The 19,139-nt window shown below is 44.4% G+C and overlaps 1 protein-coding gene across 3 annotated transcripts in view; it reads right to left on the reverse strand.

Annotated features, from left to right (window-relative positions):
* ADAMTSL1 (ADAMTS like 1) overlaps window positions 1-19,139 on the reverse strand; it is a 669,103-nt gene that overhangs the window by 70,280 nt on the left and 579,684 nt on the right. For all 3 annotated transcript variants that reach the window (XM_066604352.1, XM_066604351.1, XM_066604354.1), the window contains one exon: window positions 16,088-16,217. In XM_066604352.1, coding sequence (XP_066460449.1) covers window positions 16,088-16,217 — 130 coding nt within the window. The remainder of the gene's footprint in view (window positions 1-16,087; window positions 16,218-19,139) is intronic.

A 19,139-nucleotide genomic window follows, 5' to 3' on the forward strand; every position in this document is an offset into this window, starting at 1 on the left:
CCCCACCGTGTTGAGATGCCCGTATGTTGACAAAAGGTGAAAGTAGTGAAAGTTGAGGGAAGAGAACATGTCTTGAATAGGAGTGGTCATAAACACTATATAAACAGGCATACTAAAGGATTCTTGGGTGGGCTTTGGCTGCAGCATAAAGGTTCAGGAGAAGCAGGGGCATTCTTAGGCTCCCAAAAGATGAGGGCCACCAGCTCCAAAGTATATGTACCAAATTCCCAGCCCCTATGCAAAAGATAAGCACTGGCTCCGCAGCACACTGTTCCTGGATGGATATTACTTAAAATTAAGTTTATCGCTATGGACCATAAAAGTGGCGCAGCAATGGTCAGATGCAGCTACTGGCAAAATGCTGTATAATTATATCCAGTGATTCATAGGCGACATCTCATATGGTTGAATTTGCTCTTTCGCCATCTTCTCCATTCGGCCCAGACCACCATGGATGCTTCTTCCAGCTACGATTCGTCTCTGAAGAGTTTATCATACAGACATCTTAGGTTCCTCACTTTTCCATTATCCTCCCCACTACCTCAACACAAGATTTCCCATTCTAGTACTCTAGTAGTTTCATCCTGCTGCTACCCCTAATACTACCCTGTTTCCCTGAAAATAAGACGCGTCTTATATTAATTTTTGCTCCCAAATATGCGCTACGTCTTATTTTCAGGGGGTGTCTTATTTCGCCGCGGCAAATCCGTCTGTGGCCGCTAATCCCTCAATTGGCCAGGTTTGTGGACGAAATTTCTCAGAAATCTCATCCACATGGGACAGCAAATCTGTCATGGCAAAGCTGGGAGAAGCTGCTGTTGTGGTGCAGATTCACTGGCCACAGAAACGGAAAAGCGTGCAGCCAGGTCGCTTCAAAACAAGCGGCTGAGTGCCGTGGGTTTTGAAGCAGCGCTTTCCCGGCGGAAATCTCGCTGTTTATTGCTGTGGCCAAACTGCAAGATTTCCGCTGGAAATACGCTCTGTGAGAACCCAGCCTTAAGAATCACACACAGGTTGCCTGACCCACACACAGAGCCATAAAAAAATAAGGGCTGTAAAGTAACGTACCTGTCTGCAGACAGAAGTTCCTGGACCACCTGTAAGCAGGGATGGTATTGCAGCTTCCGGCCACCAGGGGGAGCTCATCACAGCAGACGTGTACAGCAGGAACAGAACGTACAGTATGGACTTTTCCAGCCAGCAAGGGGAGCTCACAACAGCACACTCGTACAGCACAGCAGGGAGAGGATAACAGCAGACTGTCTGCAGATCTACCTATACATCTGGAGGTAGGAGACAACGGGGATGGCAGCAGGGGACCGGCCTCTTGACTTGCCTGCACACTTTACTATGCCTTACTATCGGGGGGTGCCTTATATTTGGGATTTCTGCAAATTTCAGGGGGTGCCTTATTTTCAGGGGGTGCCTTATTTTCGGGGAAACACAGTATGCCTGCTGTGCTGCACAGTGCTCCTAAATATTACTGCCATACAGATAATTCCCCTAAAAATACTAGTGTTGCACAAATACCGCCCCCTACAGTAATTAGTGCCACACACAGTGCCCAAGAAATAGTGTTATCACCCATTGGCTGCACTGTATAATGCTAAACCTGCTACCTGAAGCACACAATGTGTTTGTATAAAGCAGTGTATCCTCCTTTTGTAACAAACGCAGTAATAAAGAAGAACAGTAACTTTCTGCCATAGTCCTGCACTACGTCCTTCATATGAGAACATGCTGATTGTGGACTACTCATACTGCTTCTAATGATAAAAACAGGACCTATTAAGAATCAAAGAAATGTGGAGATCGTTAACCCCCATGTAATAAAATATGGGAGCACATCCTTTCTTTGTCTTTATCTGGATCACACATTTCATGGATACTGTTCAAGGAGATAGACATGAGTTTTAGGTCCTAGGCCTGCGCTGCAGCTGTGTGTTCTGCATAATGTTCCAACCTATCATGAACTGACCTACTCATTTTAGGGCTTACCAACTAATTTGTAACATCTTGCACTCTAATGCTTTAACAAAAGTGTACCGGTACACCAACCCCCTTGTAAAATCATAAAATAGTATCATAACATGAACGTATTAACTGAATGTAGACGGCATGTTGACCATGTTTTAGTCTGCTCTCAAAACTGGTATGGTTGCCTGGGCGAGTACCACATTTAGGCCGGCTGCACACGGGCATGTTTGTGTTGTGGAATCCGGAGCGGATGTAGGCCTCAAGGTTCCGCAGTAAATACCGCCTCTAGCATGCTATGAAAAAGCCGTTTTTCCTGCCCAAGGGCAGAAATCAATTACTCTATTTTTGAGAGGATTCCGCTTGGACGGCTTCCATGGAAGTTAATGGAAGCCGTCTGACCCACTGCCCTTCCGCAATTAACATTGCGGAAAGATCGCGGATTCCGCGTCCTCGTTTAGCAACAGCGTGGGAAAATCTGTACTGCGCATGTCTGCCGGCTCGCAGACATGAGGGGCGTTCCTCCATGGAAGCCCTGTCAAACCCATAGCTTCCGGTGGCGTCAAGATACACTAATACCGCATTACCCTATAAGGCTGGATTCACACTAGTGTATGTGTATTCATGCGCACATTTGCTCTGCGTTTTTGCCGAATAGATGTCACATATTTGTACTTTTTTTAACTTTATGTGTGCACAAATAGTGTGCATTTGTGCGTGCAAAAAAACAGGCAACGATGCTCTCACCCATGGAAATGGCCAATTAGTTTAATGAGTTCAGTATGCGATCTTTTACTGTGATAATGTGCAGGAAAATAGAGGATGCTGCGTATTTTTTGGCGGGACCGAATTGCACACGCTAAATAAGTGCATATGAACAAACCCATTGATGGGTTCTATTTTCTGTGTATTGCGTGTGCAAATTTTGCAAGTGCAACTACATTCATGAGAATCTGGCCAAAGCGACACACCACTAAAATCAGCAAGTCTGTCACTACTTTATGCCGCCCTTAGTGAGAGTAGCATGAAGTACCTTGAAATGCAGCACAGATGTTCCAACAATTCCTTACTTCCTTTATATGTTCTACAAATATCAAATCATTTCTCATCCATCCACAAGATAGGCAATAATGATTGAGCACAAAAGGAGGGAACTGACCAATGGGGCCCGTGCAATCCCAACACTGACACACTCCGCCAGGACGGCATGTATGTGTGCTTCATTCAATTGTTTATAGAAAATACCATCTGCCACATAGAATATCAGTGAGTTTGGGTTATTACTCGGGGCCCAAGGCTCTCAGGGGGGATCCTGACCACCATCATGGAATCTGCAACAAACATATTTGCTTTGATCCTCTTGCTTCCTGCACCTCCTATAGTTCACTCTCAGCATTTGACCCAAGAAGTCTCCAGGCTCCTTTCTTCTTCTCATCCTACTACCTGCATCAGTGACCCTATTCCCCCACACATTGTCCAGTCTCTCTCCCAACTGTCACTGGGGTCCCTTCACTACAATATGTAACCTCTCTCTTTTGGCATCTTTTCCTCATATTTTAAATATGCTGTCATATCGCGTAGCTAAAAAAAATCTCGCCCCATCCTATGTAGCCAACTACCGACCCGTCCTGTGTGGCCAACTACCGACCCGTCCTGTGCGGCCAGCTATCGAACCGACCTGCGCGGCCAACTACCGACCCGTCCTGTGCGGCCAGCTATCGAACCGACCTGCGCGGCCAACTACCGACCCGACCTGTGCGGCAACTACCGACCCGTCCTGTGCGGCCAACTACCGACCCGTCCTCTGCGGCCAACTACCGACCCGTCCTGTGCGGCCAACTACCGACCCGTCCTGTGCGGCCAACTACCGACCCGTCCTGTGCGGCCAACTACCGACCCGTCCTGTGCGGCCAACTACCGACCCGTCCTGTGCGGCCAACTACCGACCCGTCCTGTGCGGCCAACTACCGACCCGTCCTGTGCGGCCAACTACCGACCCGTCCTGTGCGGCCAACTACCGACCCGTCCTGTGCGGCCAACTACCGACCCGTCCTGTGCGGCCAACTACCGACCCGTCCTGTGCGGCCAACTACCGACCCGTCCTGTGCGGCCAACTACCGACCCGTCCTGTGTGGCCAACTACCGACCCGTCCTGTGTGGCCAACTACCGACCCGGCATACCTATTGGCATTAAGAGCTCTGCTCTCTCTAGTTTTTTCCTACCTCTCTGACCACTTTGTTCAGTGTATCATCTGCTGACTTTACCTCTGCTTTCCCCCTTGCTGTTGGAGTTCCACAGGGTTGGGTCCTAAGAACTCTCCTTTTTTCTATCTACGATGCCCTTATTGTATAAACTATCAGCAGATTAGACTTTCAGCACCATCTCTATGCCGACGATACCCAATTATACACCTCTTTCTAATACATCACACCTTCACTGGTTATCAGCTGTCCCTAACATCATGTCTTCTCTCTATCTGGAACTGAATCTTTCAAAAATGGAACTTCTTGTGTTTCTGCCATCTCCGACTGACCTAAGCCTGACATTTCCATCTACCATAGCTCATAGACAGTATTCCTGTATTGGGGTCATATTTGACTCCAGGTTTTCCATTATGTGTCAACCCAATTTTTTCCATGCTCATGTCACCTAAACCCCTAAAATAGCTCCATAATCTGTCCTTTTCTAACATTTTGATTCATTCTTAACTTAACTACTGTAACTCACTACTAATTGGTTTCACTCTTCCTAAACTCTTTGCTCTGCAATCTACCCTGGATGCAGCAACTAGGCATGTCTTTCTCTCCAACCACTGCACTGATGCCTCCACCCAGTGCCAGTCACTGCACTGATGCCTCCACCCAGTGCCAGTCACTACGCTGATGCCTCCACCCAGTGCCAGTCACTACGCTGATGCCTCCACCCAGTGCCAGTCACTACACTGATGCCTCCACCCTGTGCCAGTCACTACACTGATGCTCCCATCCTGTGCCAGTCACTACACTGATGCCTCCACCCAGTGCCAGTCACTACGCGGATGCCTCTACCCAGTGCCAGTCACTACACTGATGCCTCCACCCTGTGCCAGTAACTCCACTGATGCCTCCACCCTGTGCCAGTCACTCCACTGATGCCTCCACCCTATGCCGGTCACTACACTGATGCCCCCACCCTGTGCCAGTCACTACATTGATGCCCCCACCCTGTGCCAGTCACTACATTGATGCCCCCACCCTGTGCCAGTCACTAAACTGGTTGCCTGTCTAATGTAGAATACAATTTAAACTCCACATTCTCATCTGTAAAGCTCTCTATCTTCTCACATCATCCCTGTCTACCATCCTACCTCACTGTTCTGCTAACGATCTCATGCCAACATCATCCACAATCCGATGTCAAGTGCTGCAGAATATGCTTTCGCTATATAAACCCAGTAAAGTACAGTACAGATTCTACTAAGTGTAAATGTCATAATGCAGGACTTTGTAGAATTCTGATGGTAGTTGACAAAGAACAAACATAAAACAAAAGTATCTTTGGGCTATTTACAAACAAATTAGAAAGGAACAAAACAAAACCCCCTCTTCCCGGCCAATCTGATATCTGCCTGGAATGTACACTGTGCCTGCATACAACCCGATCTGCTGGCGGAGCGCTTCCTAAAGGTTGCAGCCATTTCCATGATTCTGCTCCTAGTCTTTGAGCTCACTGTTTTCTATTCTTGGCACAATCTGCAGGAAGTAGTAAGCGGTGGACTTTGTTTAACTGGTGCTTTGAAAATCATCCAAGTTTCATTGCACAAAAATGAACAATGTCATTGTAGCAGCACAAGCCGAACCGCCGGAGGACGAGGGGAAATAGAGAGATTGTTGGCTACTAATTTACCGAGTAGAAACATGTGATCTCCGTAAATAGCAACAAACTGCGGGATCTTCATCAGATTATAAGGTCACCGGGATTCCAAATGCTCAACCTCAGGACTGAAACGACCGTATGCGCAGAAACGCTCGCGGCAGCGCGGTGTGTTTGCGCACAAACAAGGTTTGAAGAGGTACATTATCTGCGTGTTGCTCCCATGTCTGCGCATAGTACTATACTTTTTGCCCACGCAAGGCCAGTTCACACGCGCGTGATACACCTTTCTGTGGATTTCTTGTCCAGTTGTGTTCTTTTTCCTGCATTTTGCGCAAAGTCACACCCTTCCCTTTTTCGTATTTTAGCATATCTCATAGACTTCTATGGGACTTTGGCTGCGCAAAATGCAGGAAAATAGAGCAGGTCCTGCAAAATGCGCTTATGAGAGCTAACCTATTGAAATCAATGCTTTTTTTCTCAGTGTTTAGCCTGCGCAGATTTTGCCTGCGCAAATTCGGGTCGTGTGGAGGAGCCCAAAACTTAATTTTATCCAGTATATATGTGGAAAATTTGTATTTTGGAGGACTTTGCATTTTATATGTTCTATTTCAATACTCAAAAAAACCACAATGTAAGGGCTTTTTCACTCGTATTTGTGCACATTTCGCTAAAATTGCGTGCACAAAATGCAGAGAATAGAATGCATTGATTGCAAAGGATCCACTCACATTCCTTTTTTATTGTGCGTCTTTTCTGTGCATGCAAAAAATTAGAACGTGCTCTATGTTGTACGCATTGGCGCACCATAGAAGTCTATGGGGGTATGCAAATGCACACGCAGTACACAACGGTGTGCGCAAAATACTGCACAAAACCGCAGGTAAAAGAACACAGCTAAACCTCATTAGGCCAAATAGCCTATTAAAACAAAGCGTAGGTATGTCCTGCACCCATGTCAAATGGCCCTGGAAAAAGCACCTTGTTCAGGGCTCTTTCACATGAGCGTAGGCAATTTTCGGTTGGCGATGTCACGGCCACAGCGCGACCGAAAATTGCATGAACAAGAGGCAGCCATGACCAAGTCACAGCCGCATCTCTTGTTTGTGCGTCCGTTCAGACGGCCTGGATCCGGCGCATATATGCTGAGCCCGGGATACTATCGGGCGGAGGGAGACAGTTTAGCTCTACTAAACTGCCTTTCCCTTTCCGCTGACTCTTGGCAAGGGGAGGGAACAGGATGGGGCGAGAGCTAGTGTGCCTAGCCCCCATCCTGCCCCCTCCTATTGCAAACAGCCGGTGAGAACAAGAGAGGAGGAGGGAAGGTGGTGGGAGTTTAGCAGACAAACTGCTAAACTTCCTCCCACCTCCCTTCTCTGGCTGCTGTCATAGGCTCCTATAGGAGTCTATGGAGTCGCCACTGCATTCTGGCCGAAAGATAGTTCCTGAACTATCTTTTCTGGCCCGGAAAAAAGCCCAACTGGAATGCGCACCGCATGCGCTATCTTTGTGGCCAGACGTTTTTACACCGCGAGAATACGCCCATTTGAGCTGATACATTTTAACCCCTTAATGACGCGGCCGCTTTTTCTTTTTCCATTTTTGTTTTTTCCTCCCCCCTTCAAAAAAATCGTAACGCCTTTATTTATCCATTGACGTCGCTATATGAGGGCTTGTTTTATGCGGGATGACTTGTATTTTTAAATGATGCCATTTACTGTACCATATAATGTACTGAAAAACTTTTTAAAAATTCTAAGTGGAATAAAATGAAAAAAAAACCAAACCACATTCTGTTATCTTTCAGTGCGTCTTGTTTCTACGGCACACAAACTGCAACAAAAGCGACATGATAACTTTATTCTATGGGTCAGTACGATTACTACGATACCAAACTTGTATAGTTTTTCTTTTTACTGTACTACTCTTTTTTTTTTTTTTCAAAGACATTTGATTTTTTTCAATTATTTTCTGTGGTCATCTTCTGCGCGCAATAACTTTTTAATTTTTTCATCGATGTAGTTGAGCAAGGGCTAATTTTTTGCGTAATACATACAACTTTTTGATCGCTTTTTATTGCGGTTTTTCTGGGGGACAGAGTAACTAAAAAGTACATTTCTGGCGTTCTTTATTTTTTTTTCGGACGATGTTCACCGTGCGGGAAAAATAATGTGCTACTTTGATAGATCGGACTTTTACGGATGTAGCGATACCAAATACATATTTTTATTTTAGGATTTAGATTTTTTAATAATAGATATGACAAAAGGGGGGCGATTTAAACTTTTATAACTTTTTTTTAAACTTTACTTTAAAGTCCCCCTGGGGGACTACAACCAGCGATGCTTTGATCGCTGCTGCAGTATGACGTAATGCTATAGTCTGCGTAGGCAGCCCTGGGGCCTTTCAGAAGGCCCCCGGCTACCATGACACCTGCATGGCTCCCCCGACCTCACCGGCTGTACGGGACCCCCGAACATCGTTTGGGGGATTTAAATGCCACTGTCAGAATTGACAGCGGCATTTAAAGGGTTAATAGCCTCGATCGGCCGAACGGCTGTACCCTTACGTCCTGAAGCGGGAAGGGGTTAAACCAATGCATCATATGGGCAGCATATATCGGCCGGCTGTGAAAGCACGGTCGATACACGCTTGTGTGAAAAAGCCCTCAAAGCACAAATACATTACGCTGAAGCGTGCGCAAGTTCACATACGCCCGTAGGAACAAGCCCTGGGAAACAGTAAGCAAAAATGACAGTTTTACATGTGAAGAAATGTCACAATGGCATGGTATTGGTTAAGGATGCCAATGGGCATGAACCTGTTAAATAGTGGTGCCCAGTGTTTCTTTTTCTGGGTAACAAGCACTTTTCTGTAGTGACAGTTTTTCGGTTAAGCTGATTAGATTTGAGGATGGACTTGGAGCCAAAGACTGATCTACTGTCAAAATGTGACTTTTACCCAACAGTGCGGACATTGTGCGCCGAAGCCAAAGTATAATCAGACTAAATTCACCCGGCAAGTGGAAAAACAATTAAAGAGAAGGGGCTGTCTGAGAAATCTGGATGGTGCGCAGTGACTTATTAATGTTGTCACGCTCGGCTTGGGGCTGATTTGTGACCATCTAGCGGTGTATAGCCTTACATAAAGAATTAACAGTAGAAGAGATTTACCAAATTAAATAATAATTAATGCCACACAGGAAGCCCGGACTAAGCGCTCTAAGTACCTCATTAACTCTATTACAGGCCTCATAAAGCTGGAACGGTTGGCTATTTAGTCAGGTGGCAGATTATTCCTATAGGAAATAAAGATTTCTATTGGGTAGATTTAATGCCATTAATACACTTATTTCAATTCAATTCTGTCCTGGAGAAATGGCTGCATCGTACGAGACAACCACAAGGCTCACGCGTGATTCAGCGCTGCGCACAAGTAATGAGCAGATTTAATCCATATTGGACTGTATTAAAAAGCAGCTACAGATTACAATTTTCTTTCGTCGTTCCATAATAGCACACATTAGTAGCTCTCTGGCGATGTGTATAAGGCCTCTCTCACACGGGCGATGCGTCTTTATGCTGGCCGCATCGCAGGCGAAAAACATGTGAGCGCAAAAAAAGCCGCAGCCAAAATTTGCGTTTTCTCGCCCACAGCCTGGAATTTCCTCGGTCGGCATAAATCCTCGGAATTACTTTAAATGCCTTAATAGTGCCAGCTATCATGTTTTAGCTGCATTGTGCGTTGCTAAACTCCCTCCCCTTCCCTTTTTCGGCAGCTTCCAAAGAAGCCAGCGTATATCGGCCGAAAGATAGGGCAAGACCTATCTTTTCCGGCCGCATATACAATAGTCTGCCAATGCCCTTTGATTGCCGGCGCAACGGTTTTACAAGGCAAATCATCGGCCATCTGAATGGATGAATTTGAATCCAATGCTTCAGATGGTCACGGGTTTGTATCGAGGCTAAATTAGCCACGTGAAAATGCCCCTGTGAATAAGCCCTAAGTGCGTTAAATAAAAGACCACATGTTATCTGTAGTATATGTTACTTAGGCCTCACGGCCATAATTGAATTGCGGAATCCACGTGGGTCACCTGCGCGGATGATCCACTGTTTGATATTCCCATAGACCATCATTGAGCAACCGCAGCTGATTAAATACCCGCGGATGTTAATTTTTTTTCCCGGCGCACGCGGGCAATAAAACACAGCATGCTCCTTTTTCTGCGGATCTGGGGGAAAGCAAGAGATTTAATAGATGAAAAACGGCATGGCGCATGCGTTTCGATCGTCTTCCCAATTATTCGGTTGGGCACAAATGCTGGAAAGCAATGTAACGCTGCGCAAATGAATGTTTGACTAATGAAAGCCTTTGGTGATAATGAAAATATAATTGGAACCTTTGGTGCGTAAATGCGCACAAACATAGTGCATGCTGGTGAGAATGTGCCCATTGAAATCAATGGGTTCTATGCTCTGTGTATTGTGTGCGCAAATATGGTCATGTAAATCCGCCCTTACAGTCAGTACTTATAGCAAAATGGAGACAGGTCAAATGAATGAAAAAAAAAGCTTTATAATCATTCATCAGATGCAGGCCGCTTTGAATTCTGTTTAAAAATACAAATTTCAGCACTTGCAGAAATAGTGTGAATCATAAAAATGGCAATATAGAGTGCGGTGTTATAGTTATGTGTCAAACTGAGTCATAAAAGGAGCCGGGCGTAATCCACAGCGCTACTTGCCTGACGTATGTGCAAAATACTTTCAGAAATCTCAGAACTTTCTTTGAACTTTTTTTTTCAGTGTAGATGCCGAGCAGCAAACCAAGACCGCTCTTTGTTGGGACATCAAACAATCTGTTGATTGCGGTCTTCCCTTGGGCAACACAAGCACTGGCGATGGCAATTTCCCAACAACTGCCGGACTGCACTTGCTGCTGCTTAAAATTGCAATCACACTTTCATTGAAGTCAATGGAGCTGCCCCTCCAATTACAAGTAGCGGCCACTACACGGGGGTTGGAGCAGCGGCTTCTGCTCCGACTCCAGTGCATCCTGGTTTTGACAGCTGGCACTGCCAGGAAACCTGCAATGAAACTGGCGCTGGATATAAAATGGTAATGTGAAAGTAGCCTAAGGGCTCCCGCACACCGGCGAGAGCGATATCGGGATATGATTGACACCCCATATCACTCTCACAATCCTTCTTGAAGCCCTGGATGTGAGATGTTACCACAGTGAAACAGTCTCTCATCCCTGCAGGCCTGAAGGAATCTCCTGCTGTGGCTGTCACAGCCATGGCAGGAGGTAGTGATCATCTCCCATTGACCTCAATGGGGCCAGCGGCAGCGACATTGAAATTGTGACAGCAGTAGCAGGGCACTCTCCGTGACAAGGATTTTTGGGAGGGGTGGGGGCGGATGTTGAAATATAAGCCCGAAAATAACCCATAACCTTAGAAGCGCTGTAATCTCCGGCACATCTTCTAACTGGTCCCTGGCACTCTTCTTCAGCTTTTCTTCTGGCCAGGGATTGAAAAATCCTTGCCTCCCGAAAGCGCTGCCTCTGACTGGTCACAGCTCTCAGTCAATCAGAGGCAGCGCTTTCAGGAGGCGGGGAAACGATGGGCGAGATCGCAAAAAGAATGGACATGCTGCGATTTGGTTTTCACACTGCATCACAAGCGTTGAAACATCGCAATGTGAATGGAGCCATCAGAAGACATTGGCTTCATAATTTTGCGATTTCTTGCAGCACTGGGAAATCGTACGATTTCCTCGCCATTGTAAAGGCACCCTAAGGCGACCTTCACACGGGTGAGCACAATATTGGGTCAAGAAATCTTACTGGATATCACACTTGTCAATGTGTGTTTTACCTGACGATGCAAGGTGTTTTTCATGCAAAAACGCCTCGCATTACATGAAACAGCGATCCTCAGGCGCATCGCAGGATCCCAAGTGTTGCAATGGATTTCAATTGGAATCATCACATCGCTCTCACAGCGTTATCTGTATGAATTCCTGAGAAGAGAAGGCGGCGCCATCTGGCTTCTATTTCTTGCTTTATTTCCCCATCTCCTCTCACATCTCACACAGTAACCCATGCTGAGTGATTGAGCTGCTGCGGTCCTCTATTTCTCTACATGGCAGACGACTGTTTATACACCGCAACCGAAATCCTGCTCCATTTTAAGCAATTTTTTGAATGGACGTATTTGCTGTTTTTTTTGTTATTTTACAACAAATTGTTGGTGGAAATAAAGGTTTAGACTATTTTAAAATGTGTTTTATAATGTGTAGTTTTCTTATTATAGGTACTGTATTGGGGGAATTTGATATAATCCCTTTAAAATATGAATTCTAAGTGATATGCAATTATCTCTGGCCTAAAACTATGCCAACAGGAAGGAAATGGCAGTACAGCGGTAAACCAACATCCCTTTAGAAAACCATCAGCCTCCACTAGTATGTGCCTCATGGAGCTCTTTATGAATAGTGTCTGATTCCTTCCAAATTCTGAATGCACATAGTGGAAGGCTGCGGTCTTAAAAGATAACTGTGCCTGGTTTAGAAAACTCATAATAATATATTCTATTTGGGAAATCTGAGTTAAAGGGGTTCTTCAGGAATTTACTATCAATGACCTATCCGTAGAAAAGGTCATCAATAGTGAATCATCGGGGGTCCACCCGAGTCAGAAGTCCACATTGAGGTGGGAGCTGGAAGTGTAATAGAAGGAATCGCATCCACTGAAATCAATGGGATTGATGCCTTCTATTACACTGCCAGCTGCGACCCCAATGACTATGCCAGACTTGGCTGCATTGACAGCGACCCGAGGATCAGCGGGGATCCCGAGTAGCAGACCAACCAGGATGAACTATTGATGACCTATCCTGAGGACAAGTCATCAAAATTAAATTCCCGGAAAACGTTTTAAACATTCAGGATCTTCATCTCTTGGCCAAAGTGGGGAACAACTATAATGAGCATTTCATGTCCCGAAGGACCTGTCTTGTCCTGCATTACATAGACAACCCAATGAGTTGAATGAGAACTCTGTAATGGTTAGCTTCTCTTACGGTGGAGCTGCAGGGAAACTGAATACTTACGGCCAGGTTTTGTCAAAGACTACAATTGGTCACTGGGAGTCCCAATAGGGGAACACTTTGCAATCAGCTTATTACTGAAGGGACCATGTAACAAGTAGAGCTCCCTGACAACCTTTTTAAAATCTGGTGTTCTTGAATTCATGATGGCAAGGCATTATTACAAAACTCTAAAATTTCATTCTAGACATACGAGGTAGTTAAAAATATGGATGGCAGTGCCCACTTCGCTTGCATTATATATTCCCCTTGGTGTCGAACCGATGTTGGCGTTGTCGGACCGAAAGAGGCACTATGATTCAAAGTGTTCTTGATATACAACATGATGTGTCAGAAGACAATTCAAAATATTTCTATTTTACCTGGATTGGGTCTCAGAAAAGGGTTTGCTTAGATTCTGTCTGGCTGCTGCAAGGGCAGTGATTCCACGGCATTGGTGCACCGATCATGTGCCGTCCATGAGTGAATGGCAGCAGGAAATGGCCCAACTGTGCCACATGGAGAAACTTTGTGTTGAACGCAAGAGGGCATTGGATAAATTTATAACACTGTGGCAGCCATGGGTGGAGTTTTTGTCCGCTATGAAGTTTGAGACTCTGTTTGCATAAACTCTGATTTCTTGGAAAATAGAAAGCTCGTGAGGAAATTACGCTTAGATCCAAAACTTTTGGCGGACCAATTATGGAGTGGTTCTACTCGTCCCCCCCCCTCTCTTGTCTTAACCTCCCCGCTCGTACTTCCGTACTCCCATTATACTCCTATACCCAATCCTTACACAAATGTTTATTGTTCCTTCCCTTATTTAGCTTACTAAATTCACTTGTCTACATCTGAACTAGGTCTCCCCCTATGTCGTCCCACCCCCCCATCCCACCCCGGTTGTTTCCAGGGAATTTTGGATTATCCCACCGGACATTTTGATCTTTTTTTCTCTTTCTATAGTGATAAGCTTTCAGCGAGATGGTACAATCATATGCTGCCTACATGCTCTTAAGAAAAAACCATGCGATCAGACAGGCCTAGATTTAATTTGACACAATGGTCTTGCTCCGGTGTGTAAGGTTTTTGAATGTTAATCTATTTTAATAATTTTAGATACTACTTGTTATGGGCGGTCCTACGAGACACGATTTTTGTCTGCTTGTTTTTGTAAAAAAAAAATTAAAAAATTGCCCAAAAAAAAGATTGAACATAAAAATATGCATGGACTTCTCTACCAAAGACATAAAATGGTATTCCTGGTATTAAGGCTAGTTTCACACATGCATATTTTATGTCGCCCTATTACAGCCCAACCATGGGTATTATACATTTCCATCATACTGTTAGTTCGGATCATTCACCCCACGGTCGGGCTGGGATTCGTGGGGAGAATACGAATGCATGTATTACACACTTAGGAAACCGGCCTGAAGCAAACAATAAAATAGCCACAAAAAGAGAATATAAAGTCAGGCATCTGAGAAGTTGTAATTACCAAATTTCTCTTTGTTTTCACACTAGTTTTTTATGTCCCTCTGATTATGTTTGCTGGGTTGATTATACCCATAAAGTCATGTAACAAGGTTGAATCACATTAGTGGAGTTGCAAATGGTTTAAGACCTTCCCTGTTAAGACCTTTTGGTTTGAATCGATGGTAATAAGGACTTTCATACATGACATACCCGGGCAAACTTTTGTAGTTTCCGTCAACAATAAATTTTCAATTAGCTGCCAACAAGAACCATTCCATTGGACGCCATCCACTGTCCTTTACTGCAGCTTATCTCAAGGACAAGCAGAGGCTTTCCTTTAGACTTGGGAGTTTGTCATAAAAAAAAACACATTTTGAATAGATTTTATACCATTGCTGGTTCTCATGAGTTTATTTGGAGCAGATGAAAACTGTTAAGCCTACAAATGTTTGAGCACTTAAAATAACAGGAAAGTCTGTTAGTGGATTACGCACATATTTTCTGCATGTTTTATGATTTAAGCAGAAAGGTTAGCTTTTGAATTTCTGTTTTTTTTGCACTATGCGGAGAAAGTTGGTAATAAAGTACTCTAGATCCACGAGCCCCGACCATACGAAAACAGGTTGTAAATCGAGAACAGTAAAATTCTCATCCGAGGTGTTGGTTGCGTCGTACCTCTATAGACTCAATTCCAGGAGGACAGTCCATGATCATGCAGAAATACTTTGTTTTACAGGAATTGCTCAGGAAGTGGAGCTCAGATAAACCATGTACCCCAATACTACTCCAAGAAGAGGGGACATTTTAAATAATGAAAGATTGGACATAATGAGAAGTCGTTGGCTGCTCATTGAAAGGCTATTAAATTTGTCAGTCCCAAGCTCTACTAAGTGATGGGGAAAGGGGCTATCAAAAGAGATCACAATAGGACTGAATTAATGTTTCTATGGCTGGTTTCACATCTGCATTGGAACCTCACAGATGCAGCTGAAAATCCTAGAAGGAAAAACGCTGCACTGAGCACTTTTTCTTCCGTCCAAAAGCAGGGCAACGGAGCAGAAAGTGGGTGGACCCTATTAGAGTCAATGGGTGGCACCCAGCGCTGTTGGATGGAACTGTTTGGCCAAGGGGATTCCCATTTCCTGCTAACCTAATGGAGCAGGTAAGCGGAATCCCCACCACAGATGTGAAAGCACTCTAAAGGCACATTTGCACACAACGATTATTGCTCAAAATTCGTTCACAAAAGGAGTGATAATTGTTACGTTGGTGAACTTAAAATCCATTGTTCAACCACAGACAGATAAAGTATCTCTCCACAGACCGCATGCTGTGTTCTCCATGAGAGCTGAGAGATTACATTGTAACCTGCCAACAGTCCTGAGTAGAACAATGCAGCTGTGTGCACAGCTGGGTGTGTGACTAATCACTGCAAACAGTTCCTGAAGGCCCTATTACATGCAAATGAAGATGATAAAGTGTTAATGGACATTAGTGACCATTAACACTTTATGCAAAAAGATCGCTAAATCTTTCAATCATTTGCAAGATTATCTTTGCGTGTAAATGGGCCTTGACTCATTTCTACAGATGGGTCATACAATACAATTGTTATAATCAAGACAGAATGCACAATCTATTTTCTGTTAACTATCTCATGACATGAGACACATCCATTCCAGCAATCTTACCTTGGCGGGCAAGCCTCCACATTGCATGACTTTAAGAGTGGCGGAGGACGTCTACTGGCCACGCAGAGACTTTCTATTGCCGTTGATCTAGTCTGTTTGTTCAAGCATACCACTACAGCTTCTTGCATACCTAAGGAAAACAGAAACTTACTATTGCACAATGGCAACGAGAGAAATCCAATGTTCAGAAAATGGAAAACAGTTATTCAGTAGTCTCAATTAAAACAACAAAAAAAAAGGAACGTTTGCCAAAAAACATTAACAGCAAATTAAGAGCACTGCGGAATATGCGAGTGCTGAAATCTTAAAGTACAGGAACACAACTAAACTCAAGACTGCTGTAGCTAAATCTGCATCAGCCCTGCCATGGCACAAGATAAATGATCCCCAGTGTGTGGGATAGCGGGTCGAAAGCGAATGGGAGAGTGAAAGTTTCTATATTTCACCTAATTTTGGCAGTCAAGGCACATATAAACCAAAGCCAAGCTGAACGGAAAGGAAACACTCTTGTGCCAACAGACCTCTAAAAACGTCACCAGATTTCATAACGGACCAATCTCTAACGGGGTAATTTAATGCAGGATGCAATGTGCGCTTTCGAGAAAAAAAAAGAAGAAATCTTGACGTTTATATGTTTGGTTTTAATCAGCAGGATATTTACTTACTTGAAGGGGAAGTTGGGAGAAGTACGTTTTTACACTGGCTGCGGTGCTACTATGTTCCTTTCAACAGTCGGCCAGAGATGAAAATCTCCTTCTGAACCATGTGTGTATTCAGGTGACGGAGCCTACTGTAGGTATGTCGGATGCTTTGTGAGTGTTGGCAAAGCCAAGTTGGACAAATCTCATTAACTTTGGATATTCTCTACTTAAACGCATTGCGCAGGCGAGAGCGCGGAGGGCCAACATCTCCAGCTGTGACTGGACCACAATTCACATCATCTGTGGCCTCTTGATCCGGCACGTCGTGGGGAAATGAGAGTCCAACAATAGTCGAGGAGCACATGTTGACAACACACGATAAATACGCACACAGACTGTGGCCACTTTTATTGCTGGCACCGGGCATAAAAGGGAACATTTATCAGCAGCATGTGATGCATATCCAATTCCCAAGAACTCCTCAGCTTGGCTTCCCTTTTTTTGCACTGTGTGAATCTTTAAGAAATCTGGAAGGTTTTCAACTGTTCTACAACCAAAAAGACATGAGTAAGATTTGTCTGCATTGTGAATGGTGTCTTTGTCATCCGCAGACAAATTAGTATGTGGCGAGTGAAACAGAATATATTCTTGCAGCTCTTTTGTACAGCGCGCTATTTATGATGCTGATGATGTGACCACCCATGGGGTTCAAGGAGGTTTAATCAAAGTGCTTGACCAAAACCTATACATTTAAACCACATAGGAGTCTATAGGTTACTGTAATAAAAAAAGGACAATTCTGGTACTTTTATCATCAGATGTAGTAGATGGAATGAACAACTATTCAAAAAGTTTTATCTAAAGAGGAAATAAGTGGAAGCAAAGCAATGTATTTCCAAGCTAAGATGGTCATCGTTAGACATTTTAGTCTTACCCTCGAAAGTAGGCGAGTTGATTTATGTCCATTAGAGAATTGATTCTATAGGGCAGACGCAGGCTGTTCGAAGATAAATTAGATGGGATGTATAAGTAGGGGCGTAGCGCAGTACATTGTGCGGTCCTTCCCCACGTACTGCAGTGCATCCTGTTGATGTATCTGCGTTGTCTAAAAAACAATGTCGTTTTATTCCTTTTTAGCCTTGGTCAATGCGTCTGAAGCCCAGACACTTTTAAAGGCACACTTGCATATGTAGCAGTACAAATGCAGCGAGTGCTTTAGAAAAGCGGTATTCGGCTCAGAAATTGGCATAAAAATGTTGACATAATTGCCCAATTATGTCTGTTGTGCTTAGGCAGAATACAAAGCTTGCCACAATGCTGCCACCACCCTATATCTCTTCCCTTATCTCTATCTACCTAGTTTCCCCGAAAATAAGACACTGTCTTATATTAATTTTTGACCCAAAGAAGACACTAGGTCTTCTTTTCGGAGGATGACTTATGGAGGCTTACCTAGCAGGCTTGGTCCAGGCTTCTCCCGCTAATCTCCGTAGCTCCGCCGCACGTCTTGCAGTCCTTGGCCGCCCACAGAAGATCACTTCCTGGTTACGGGATTGGTTCTCGAGTGCTGCTCAGTCAATCAATGCAGCGCTCGATGAACCAATATGATGGCTTGATTGGCTGAGCAGCGGTTGAAGAATCAATCACAGCCATTGTGTTGTGGAGGTGGGATTAATGAATTGGCTTAGCCATGGCATTACCAAGCCTGCTAGGTAAGGTATTCTTTTTTAACCTATGTAAGTGATAGGGTTATATCATCAAGTGATTTTCTGGCACCTTCACATTAACAGGTTGGATTGTGATGAATGTATATTAGATCAGCTGGCAAAAGGTTTTTCCCTATTCCGTATAGGTAATTCATTAAGCCATATATACAGTCCGTTAGAACCGTTAAACTGTCCTATGGTAGGCATATGCTTGTATCATGGGTGATGCGTAAAAACACCAATTGTCACCTCACACCTCGAGTCTAAATGGAGACTTTACAAAGCGCTGGCTTAACTCTCTAGCCTTTCAGCACCAAGAGAGTAATGGCCATGAGACATTCTTCCAGATGAGCCTCTAATCCATGTGTGCTACGCTGTCCTGGCACGTCTCTTATTAGAAGCGGTTTTTCTTGAGAACTCTTGTCACGTCTTACAACTAGGATATTAAAAAGAGTAGGGCGACTAAAGAGTGAGACAAAGAGCAAGTAGGGGGAAGGAGCATCAATCATGCGCAAAGTGACAACATTCTATGTGAATCTTCAAGCTTCCAACAAAGAAAGCCGCATCAATGTTTATACAGAAGAGAATGGCATAATTGTTACATGATATTTGATGACAGCACTGGGAAATGGTGAAGCTATCAGCTAACTAGTTCCTTCTGGTTGCTACCTCTGCAAGGTGAAAGGTTATGTGTAAGACGATCCA

The sequence above is a fragment of the Eleutherodactylus coqui genome, chromosome 5 (assembly GCF_035609145.1).
Source record: "Eleutherodactylus coqui strain aEleCoq1 chromosome 5, aEleCoq1.hap1, whole genome shotgun sequence".
NCBI classification, from domain to species: Eukaryota; Metazoa; Chordata; class Amphibia; order Anura; family Eleutherodactylidae; genus Eleutherodactylus; species Eleutherodactylus coqui.